The sequence below is a fragment of the Apium graveolens genome, chromosome 7, assembly GCF_009905375.1.
Source record: "Apium graveolens cultivar Ventura chromosome 7, ASM990537v1, whole genome shotgun sequence".
NCBI classification, from domain to species: Eukaryota; Viridiplantae; Streptophyta; class Magnoliopsida; order Apiales; family Apiaceae; genus Apium; species Apium graveolens.
Window position 1 is genome coordinate 30,952,739 of NC_133653.1, and position 11,378 is coordinate 30,964,116.

The window sequence follows — 11,378 nt, forward strand, 5'->3', positions numbered from 1 at the left end:
ACTAGGGAAAAATGGATTATATATAATGTATATGGCAAAAACCACAAGTCAGACGCATAATATTCTTAATCATGTATTAATCGGTCAGAGAAAATATATATAATCCGAAAAAATATTAACCTACTGATTCCATAAACCGCATAAGTACATGATTAATACGAATTAAAAAATTAATAATTCATGCATTGTCTCGGATAAGCATATATAACAATCATGTTGTAAAATATGATCAACCCTAATAAATCACATAAGAGAGGCTCAGATACCAATTGTTAAATATAAATCAATACATAACCACAGATCATCTTATGCAATATTATCAAGGTTACTATGTAAAACTGTAGTGCGGAAACGTACCTGATTCCATAGCTCTTGAATATCAATACGCTTGAGAGGCTTGATCATGGAACTTGTATATCCTCCTTCTTGATTACGGATTATGGGACTTGATCTTTCACAAACTTGATTCGCCTCTAGCCGTATCTCACTCAAACTGATGAGAATGGAGGAGTAGAGGTTGTGAATAGTCTTGGGGACCAAAATCCTATTATGTTCTTTATATAGTAGCCTAATTAGACCCCATTAAACCTAATAAGGCTTACTATGGGTATTATACATTACATAGCCCCATACCCAATAAGATGTCTTTGGACTCTTTATTTTAGATCACTTAATTAGTCTGAATATAGAATAAATAATTAAATATAATTATTTTAATTTGTAAGCCCATAATATATAGATTAAATTTTAGAAATAGGATTTTGAATGTCAGAATTGAGTTTTGGCAGCTCCCCCTGAATGAGTGAGGGAGCTTCAAAAGATGTGCTCTCCTTGTGTGTGTCATCCTTATTTCTCCTTCCATACACTTGAATTTGTTCAAGTGTTTGTGCTGACTCTGTACAGGGTGCACTAGGGAGAGTGCTCTTTTCAATAGAGACACCATGTTGAGAGGATGCCCCTAGAGTCTGTTTTTGTCTCTCTTTTTTAACTACACCCTTTTTAGAGGATGCAGAGGTGGTTTGAGTGGTCAGCTCAGTTATTTAGCCTTCTTTGTCTTTTTGACCAAGGGTGACTCATGTTTTGTTTGTTTCTCACCACTCTCATTAATGATTGGCAGGATTTTCTGCTTTCTCTTCTTTTTACTCACTCCACCCTTTTAAGAGGATGAAGTGATTGGTTTCCTAGCTTCTAATGGTGAAGAAGAAAGGGTCTCAGCATTGGAAGGTCCCTATTGGTGTTCATGTGTTTGTTCTTCCAGAGGTTCAGGGACTATTGCTGCACAGATGTTGATGTACCTTGAGACCTCATATCAGGCATGAGGTAAGGGTAAGTCTTGAATCTCTCCAACATAAAATGAGTGATTCTAAAAATTACAGGTACCGTGTTCTTTGTAGTAAGTGATCCAAATAGAATTTTGGAAACTTGCTTACCATTGCCTATTAATGATCTATTAATACCATTAAATAAATATATATCCTTAAACTTATGATTTAAAATGGACATAATAAATCTAGGAAAAAATATTTCCTTACCTCTTGCAGCCAGTGGCATTGTGAGCCTGGTGCTCAGTTCTTCAAGGATTAGCAAGCCCACATTCAGATGTCTGTTGTAGGCTATGGAGTACACCAGCTTCTGGACAACACTTGATATGTTGTCATAGCCTGCCTTTCGGCAGGTGAAGACCCTTATGATTGAGTCAAATAAGAAAGACCACTCTCTCCTTAGATATTTCTTATTGAGACTGGCCAGATTGATCTTCTCACTGTAGTTGACAAAATCCATGAACTCATATAGTTCCTGTTGAGTAGGAACCTCCATCATGTAATGCCCAAAGCTGCATTCACATCTTACTCATTGAACTCCACCTGTTGGCCTCCAATAGAGCAATTCACCACTATAGATACAGAATTTTCATGCATAACTGTCCTCACCACAGCTGTTGTCAAGAACTCATGCTAAAAATCCAAGTAAAGGATTGGGTTAGCAATTAAAGCTCCTGCAAGATAAGACTCAGATAAAAACTTAACAAACCCCTTAAAAATATCAGGAGCTTGGATAACATCTGTGAAAGCAAGGTAGTTAGTGTCATTCTTAAGGATTTCAGCTCTAATGTTGTTTAGTGTCATTGTAGTTGAGTAAGAATGAATGGGTAAGAAAAATTAGAGAGAAAGAGATTGAAACGAGAGAGAAATCGGTTTGGATTTGAAATATTAGGTCACTTAGAGTTCTCGAAGGCGTAAAGAGATGTATGTTGAGATGTCTGGGTATCTATAGTAAAAGGTAAATGACTTATCAAGAACTCAAAATAAACATTTGAAATTTGTTTATCGAGAAGTCATATTGAGAAAATAGATACATATCGATATGTCATTTTCCCGACTCTTATCGAGAATTAGAAAATGACTTATCGAGATTATATTTAGCCGTTTTTTTGTAGTGTGCAGCTCTCAGCTGATAAAAAGACAAGAATATTGCCATTCTTTATTTTTCAAAATTTATTTACAGTCTTACTTTCTATAAGGGGTACAATGGTGAACGAGTTCTGGCCTAACTAGTTAGCGGGAAATCAAATCATACAATTTTTTTTTGAAAAAAAACAGTAAAGTCTAAATGTCTAATCATGTCCATTTAATATTATAGTAAAAGCCGTAAAAACCAACTTATAATTATGAATAATTAGCGGTTGTTAAATAATCGGTCCGTCTAAAACATTAAGGTCTCAGAGGAAAGGAATCTCTAACAAAATCTCATACTCTTCTAAGAGGAAAGGAATCTCTAACCGGATCTTATACTCTTCTAAGAGAAAAGAAATCTCTAACATGATTTTATACTATTTAACACTAACCACATGAGTTACAACAAGTGAACGCCCACTGTCTTCAATTTATATGTAGAAACCCATTAACGAATAAGTCTACTAAAGAAACATCACCACTGTCTTCAACATTTATGGGAGGGGTTAAATCCCTCGGCCTCATGTATAGTAGACGGAGTCAAGACCATCGGATCGAAGAATCTGGTTCTTACGGAGAGAACATCATCAAACGGCATGCCGTACAAGGAAAAGGTCAAATAGAATATGAAGTTATGAACTAACATAAATTGTGATGTCAAGAAGATAAACTATTCCAGAATTTATAATTCTTATCCGTCCTGCGATTCTGTATATTAACTAATGATCTTCAAACCAGAGTATTTGTGGTGCATTGCAAGCCATGTTTGTAACGCGCATACAACATCTTTAGTAAAGTTAATAATATGTGCATGCCGACTTATGAAAAATTCAAATAGATCATGTACACCATATTAAAGTAAACATATACACACGTTCTGTTTTCAGGTCTCCGCATGGGAAGGAGTACGACTGTTTCTTGAAACAAAAACTTAGGACGGCAAAGATACGTAAGTTATAGTTGTAATGCAAACAGTCTGAGGTGCTAAATATCTCTATATAAGGGAAGATCTGCGGGGACATACATATACTTAAATCTTAATCATTTATACTTTCTTCTCTGTAATCTTTACAAATTTTCCAAAATTTGGAAGGAAATGGTGAGATTTATTGTCTTGGTCGGGCTTTTAGCTCTTTCTTTCTGTGTTGCGATGGCAGCTGACCACAGTCCACTTCAAGATTTTTGCGTTGCTCAATCGAATAGCCAAGGTATACATATGTTTGATGTTTTTATTAGACTTAATTATAACTTGGCAATTTAACAAAACTTGAATATCTTGCACTCATATGCCTAATTGCCTTGAAAATTTGCAGTGCTTTTAAATGGTCTGGCATGTAAGAATCCGAGCATGGTCCAAGTCAGTGACTTCTCCTTCAGTGGTCTTCACATAGCAGGCAACACAAGCAATGCAGTTGGCTCAAGGGTAACTCTGGTTTCTGCTACTCAAATTCCAGGACTGAACACACTTGGAATATCTCTCGCCCGCATTGACTATGCACCATGGGGGATCAACCCACCTCACACTCATCCCCGTGCCACTGAAATCTTAACCGTCATTAAAGGCAGTCTTGAAGTTGGATTCGTCACCTCCAATCCCGACAATCGTTTGATCTCGAAGATCTTAAAAAAGGGAGACGTTTTTGTGTTCCCTATCGGTCTCGTTCATTACCAGCGCAATGTAGGAAGTGGTAATGCAATGGCTATTGTTGGCCTTAGCAGCCAAAATCCTGGAGTTATTACTATTGCAAATGCTGTGTTTGGTTCTAAACCAGACATATCAACTGATATACTTGTCAAAGCTTTGCAGGTGGATAAAAACATCATCTCTGATACCCAGGTCAAATTTTAGAAGATTCCAAAATTTTCATTTATATTTACTCTTAGAGTAACTGTTGTCATGTTGTTATTCAGAATCTTTTACAAGTTTTTTCAACGTTTTGTTTGATTGTTTGCGTGCTCTCATTGGACAATTTGTCCTATTGACATTAACACAATTACTTGGTTATTTAAATTAATTTTTGGGTTAAATAATAAATATGAAAGTGATTAGTGAAGTCATATATTACTTTAGTCACCCAGTTCAATAAGATATCATTTGAATCCCTCGAGTTATAATGAAAACTTATGATTTCTAATATTGAAGATAATATATCTAGATTTTATAAAGTTTATATACTAATTATTCTTGTTTAAATCAAATAAAATCACCATACATTTAAAAATAAACATTAGATAAATTTTTTAAAAAAATAAAAATATATTCTCTAAAATATTAGAATTCATAATTTTTAATTTGGTTGAAGTATCATTATATAAAATTCATAGAAATAGTTTTTAATTATCGAATACATATTTAGAGATATTCATTTGATATAATGATTATAGTAATTCAAATGATACCCCATTTAAATTAATGAATAAAATGATATATGATCTTCACTTGGTGATAATTTTGATATTTAACCCATTAATTTTCTAATTTTTTGAAAAAGTGTGCTTGGTATCTTGAACTGTTAAATAGTTTTAGTTCTTTATCTACAACAATAGTACACATATAAAATTTTAATAACACACATCTAAAATGTTGTCTTGTAAATTTACGGGAACGATTATTAAATATTAATGAACTAGTATATAACTATAAAAAATATATAGTCTTAGACCATCTCATGAGTGTAAGTCCATTTTTTAGGACCTAATTTTATGCTACATAAGCAAGAGTTGATTTTGGAGAAAATTTGTATAATTTACTCCAATCCAGAGCCATGTTGATTTCAATAGGGTATGCAAATTAAATATAACTATCATAATAAGGCTCCGAGCCACAAGTCATTTTCTAGATTTTTTTTTATACATCATACAATTATATTATTAAAATTCTTGATCGTTTTCTTATTGATAAATCTATACTATATTATAATAGACGAAACATTAAAAATTTGGTAGATTGGTACTTGCTGAAATTACTTAATTACCCTTACTTAATTGTTCTAATTCTAATTATTGGATCGTTCAATTCTAATTTTAATTGATATTGAAGTCAACTTCCTCTATTACTTACCAATTTTAATTCTATTTTATATTGAATTCTATATCACTATAATTTATATTTAAATTCAATTTCTTCTACCAATTTAAATTTTAATTCAAATTGAGTTCTATATCATTCTAATTTGTTACTTCGGGCTAAATTAAATTTAAACAAACTAAATATAATTCTTAAAATTTGGTTGATATATAATGTGACTCAGGTTAATATAAAATAATAATACTATCAATCCTCCTAAAAAATTATACCAATGAACTTGGATAAATAAAATATATCCTAAAAAATTATACTAATGAACTTGGATAAACAAAATATTATATTTTACTTATACTGGATAAAAATATACATTATACAATTGATTCAGACTAACACAAAACTAAAATAAAAATACAATTCGACTAACAAAAAAACATATACCTAATTATTCAATCTAAAACAAAATTATCTTATTGATCCGAAATTTAAAAAAAATAAAATTAAACTAAAAATAATTAGTTTGATTTGGTCGGTGTATTGGGCATCGGGCTAAAATAAAATAATGTAAATCAGTGATCCATGATAAATCAAATTAATATTAGACTAAGTATAATTCGTATCCTATCCATGTGAAATAAAAAATCAATTTTTTTAAAAAACATAATTTTTTTAAATACACTTAGAATTATCAATAAAAATATATCGTTCATTCAATGAGTAATATTGCCTTTTTCAAATATCTTTTATAGAATTATAGTTAATCGATTAAGCAATCACCATGCTAAAATAATAATTTTTTAAGATACCAACATAATGGAGACATTATATTTTTACCCCCAATAAAATAATAATTTCATTATAATAATATTTCCCCTTATCAATGTTATCACTTTAAATAAGTTTAAATATTCTAAAAAGTTATGAACATATTCGTTTACTTATATAATTATCATGAAATCATATCATTTAAAGTTTTAAATGAACAAAATTAAGAATTGAATTCAAGTAATTTTTTTTAAAATTATGTAACATTAAAAAAATATGTGCAGTCCGTGCATCGCACGGGTTTTACGCTAGTATTATAGAACGTCCAAAACATATCAAATACAAGTTGAACATCTATCAATATGTATGATTTTCATGTAAAATATTAATAACGTTCATAATGTTTTTAATATATCTCATTAATCATAATACATATTTTCTTGTTTGTGTCGTGTAATTTGTATTTACTTACAAGTAGGAAGTAAAATGATAAGATTGAAGTTAATCCATCAAATAATGTCAATATGTTTATATAAAGAAACTAAAAATTAACATGTATGTATATTGTAGAGTCGAGTCAATTTTTTAAGTTTTGGTCAAATGAGTAATGAGATATTTTATTACTAAAATCATTACTAATTTATAATTACCTTGCTTAATTTAAAAAAATTAGTAACACATAATTTAAGTGGGCAAGACCTGTAATCGCAATATTCAACAAAGTAGAATTTATACTACAATTAATATAAGTTTATTTTTTAAGAAAAAAATTATTTTTTTAATTCAATGTTTATTTTGATTTAATATCATTGCTAATGTCTTAATTCATTAACTAAACTAAAGTTGATCTCGTATGTGTGCTTAACTTTTAATCCTCTCTATTATACAAAGTTAATTTTATAGGATGTTAGATAATTGTCAATTCATAAATTAAAATTTACATAATCTATTTAGTTTTTAATACATTGAAAAAAAATTAAATTTAATTGATCATTCTTATTTTCAGAACATAAAAAACTTTTGTTATTTTCTTCTAGTACATATATTAATAACTCTGAAATACACTATTAAAAATTGAATCTTTTAATATTGGTAAAGATAAAGTCACATGTGTGTATGTATGTAAATTATTATTTATTATATTTTCGAGTATATTATGTTGGTCTCGTTTATTTATATGCTAGATATCTTGGTCATGTATATATCTAATTGTTATTCATTAAATTACTCAAATAACATGTATTTATAATTATTCAAAAAATTTAATTATCTAATAAATTAATTACAATTATTTATATATCGTAGAATATCTATTTTTACTCAACAGAGCATCAGTCATGGATGTGACATAAAAATAATTCATATATCGCAAAAACTAACTACTGATATTCAGAAGTTTTTTTCCAAGAATCTGAAGATAAATTTTTACTAATATCATCATTCAAATCATTTTGAAGTTTCTTTCTTTTATTATTCTTATATTTCTATTTATAATAACTTGATAACATTGTATTATTTTTATATAATTAAATATTTTCAATTTGATGAATTTTTTTAAATAGGAGTTGAACTTTGTAATCCTTTCAAAATATCGACTAATATTAATTTTTACCAATATAAGCTATTACAAACTTTTTTTGTTGGTAAGATTTTCTAGTCGAACTCGTAATTTAAATGAAACTCAGGTAGTGACGTGGTATTTACAGGCAGGTCATTTAATCAAATTTTGAGTAATTTTTGAAAAATGGGTCAAGTTTTAATTTTGAATTCGAAATAAATCAAAATACGCTAATTATAACTTATTTAAATATGTAGTACACATATATATTATTTATATGAGTGTATCTCTTTTCAACATATAAAAAAATTAATTATATGAAACTTTTAATTTTTATTAAAAAATATATATTAAAAATGTATGAGACATACATTTCAAATTAAAAATTGTAAAATAAATAAAGGAATGATTCGTTTATGCATTATGCTTAACTTTATATCTCTAATTCAATTGTTCAAAACTAACTTTAGAAATATTTTAGTAATCATGTTTAAAGTTAAATAAATTGTCACTATTTATGACACTCATATATTATGTGTATGGTGTAGTGGTAAAGTGATGTGCTTGTGATTCACAAAGACTCGGGTTCAATTCCTCCCATCTCATAAAAATTATTACCATGTTATATAGAAGAGATTGAACTATTACTTAACTTGCAGTAGGTAACTGAGCTGAACTCATAAATTTATAATCAACTCACTAAATTAATAAAAATTTGCATTTAGGTAATTGTCGTTAACATACATTCACAGAACAAACAAAAATTTAATTCAAATTTCTAAAATTCTAAAATTTATAAACTTCATAAAATCTATCATTTCAAAAACTTTTTAATTTTATGAATAATTTTTTATGAAAATTAGTACAGAAAAAACAAACTAATTTATTTATTTAACAAAAAACTAACTGATTTATTTAGCAAAAAATCAACATATTTATTTAACAAAAAAACTAATTAATGTATTTAGCAAAAAACACTAATGTATATATTTAGAAAAAAAATAGTGTTAGGAAAAAAGTTAAGAAAAAACTAATTTATTTAGAAAATGAAAGAAAAATATAAACTGATTTCTTTGGGAAAAAAATAAAAATAAATAAAAAATTAAGGGATTTCGTTAAAATCAAAGATGATTTAAAGTTTGTGCAAATGTTTTAATGTTCGATGACTAAATTGCAAGTTAAATGTAGTTCAGTGATTCGTTAGCTAGTTTTTTGAGTTCAGTGACCTACTTGCAAGTTGGCAATAAGTTGAGTAATATTTTAGCCTATTAACCAATAATTAATAAGCAAAAAGTTATAAACATTGTTGTAATTTGCCGAGCCCCCTAAACTTGGGCTATATCCAAGTCTGTTTTTTCCTCCAACGCAAAAAAAGATAAGCAGGATCCGGGTCATTGTTTTTGATGCAGGGTCACTGTTTTCGATGCAACACTTGAGTATGTATTGGAGATGGTATACTGTGATAGTTTGTATATACGACGGGTGCCTTTTCCCGTCATAATTATATGTTGTATATATGAAGTATATTTTGAATTTGTCGTGATTATTTTCCCTCACTTTTATTTCCCCTAAATTTATATATGACAAAGTTAGAAATTTGTCGTAAAAATTTACTCCCTCTGTCCTATTTATTTTTTTATAATTTTTTTGATCATGCTTCACATGCATTTCAAGACTACTATAAAGACTCCGTATGGTATTGCTGTTACAAACAGCTACATCAGTTTTTCGCTAAAAAACTGTCAGAAAGGTTTTGGTAAATTTTAAAAGTTGTTGTCTGGAAAAACATTTTTGGTCTAAAAGCTGCCGTTAGCAAAAATATGTCCCCCTATGCTTTAGAAAAAAACTGTTTTCAGCTTTTGCAGGAGTAACTATCAGTTTCATCATTAAACCTTTTCAAAAATATTATTTTTATACATTATATCTCAAAATATACATAAATTAAAAAAATTACCGAACAAGCATCTAATTTTCCTGACAACACTTTTTCCAACAACACAATAGTTTTCAACAGCACTCCCAAACAGAGCAAAAGTATAATTTCATAACTTTTTTTAAAATTTTCTTTTCTTGTATAAAAATATAAAAATATATTTTTATTTAGAATTTTTTTAAAATAAATTAGTGAACTATATTTTATAGAAGTCTTAAAATACGTGTCGAGCCCCCGTGCTCCAATGTAAATAATCCTGTGAGACGGAGGAAGTATTATTTATTGCGACGACACTCATGTTCCCTTGTATACATCACATTAATATATACCACATAGTTGTTTTTCCCACGTATATAAATTATATATATTATTTTACCGTTACCTTTTGACCCGCGAAATTTTTAGGCAAAATATATTTGTTTTCCCTCAATTCTTATTTTTCCTCACTTTTATTTTGCTTTATTATTTCCCCTTTCGTGTTAACACCCCACTATAGTAGAGTTCTAGGGATCCTACATTTCACGGGCTCAGTAATTAGGAACTAGAAATTAACTTAAGTCTAGGGTCCTACGAAGTTCTAGGTAATTGCTAACATTACACGCAACAATAAGACAATTATATAATCAGAATTATGCAAGAACATGCAATAAACCAGTAACGAAACAAAACACGAAGGCAAAATAACAAGATATAATCAGAGACTGAATTGACAAAGAGAGGATAGAAACACTTAGATCTAACAGAAACTTTAACAAAATCTGAAAGAAACCTAGTCGCCTAGCCTTCGAGAAGCCTAGGCTGTTCTTGGAGAGATTATTTCCCCACTTACACTGTGTTGGGTTGCAACAATATCGCTTCCAGGATAAAATAACACAGAGTACTTCGTGCACGTATACGCAACACTCAACAATGACATGTACCTCAGTTCACGCAGAAAACCTATGCAAATAATAAGTATGTATGTGGAGAGAAAAAGAGAGAAGATGCAACTAGGGTTTTCACAAGTCAGAGAGTTGTGTCTGTTATTTCCAAACATTCAATTCTGTATATAAACAAAACTCAAACATAACTGAAAATAATTCATTAATTAAAATAAATATTTTGACTTAGTATGCATTTAATTTAATATATCAGAATAAAAAATGTAACAGTCGGTATCAGTGTTTGTCAAATCCTGATACAGACAGCCCAACCCATCAGTATTTATCAACAATAAATTATGATCTAGGCATCATGATTTATTCAGCCTCAGCAAATCCCTATCCAGGCGTCAGGTTTTATTCAGCCTCTACAAATCCTGATTCCAGGCGTTAGGATTTGATTTGCAAATACTGATCAGTATTTACTCCAGCCATATCAGAGTTTATAAATCATGATCAGCAAATACTGATATCTGTTACACAGACTCAATATTCATTTTAAAATAATATAATAAGTCATTAAATATTTTATTATAACATGCAGTAAAATTCCCCGCCCAAGTCACCTCGCGTACGCGAGACGCCGAGACATTTGCAAAAATCGCCCTTCGACCCGACCTGACACGTGTCGTGTCGTGATGATGCGTGGCAAGGCGGCGGCGGCGCGCGCGCGTGTGTGCACGCGAGGCATACAATAACACCATCCACATGCCTTAGTAGTTCT

At 29.6% G+C, this 11,378-nt stretch overlaps 1 protein-coding gene across 1 annotated transcript; it reads left to right on the forward strand.

Moving 5' to 3' along the window:
- The first annotated feature begins 3,522 nt into the window (after positions 1 to 3,522).
- LOC141672809 (putative germin-like protein 2-1) lies at positions 3,523 to 4,340 on the forward strand. The gene is made up of 2 exons (XM_074479486.1): positions 3,523 to 3,661; positions 3,767 to 4,340. The coding sequence occupies exons 1-2, from the start codon at positions 3,550 to 3,552 to the stop codon at positions 4,300 to 4,302; spliced, it is 648 nt and encodes a 215-aa protein (XP_074335587.1). The 5' UTR covers positions 3,523 to 3,549; the 3' UTR covers positions 4,303 to 4,340.
- Positions 4,341 to 11,378: the final 7,038 nt, after the last annotated feature.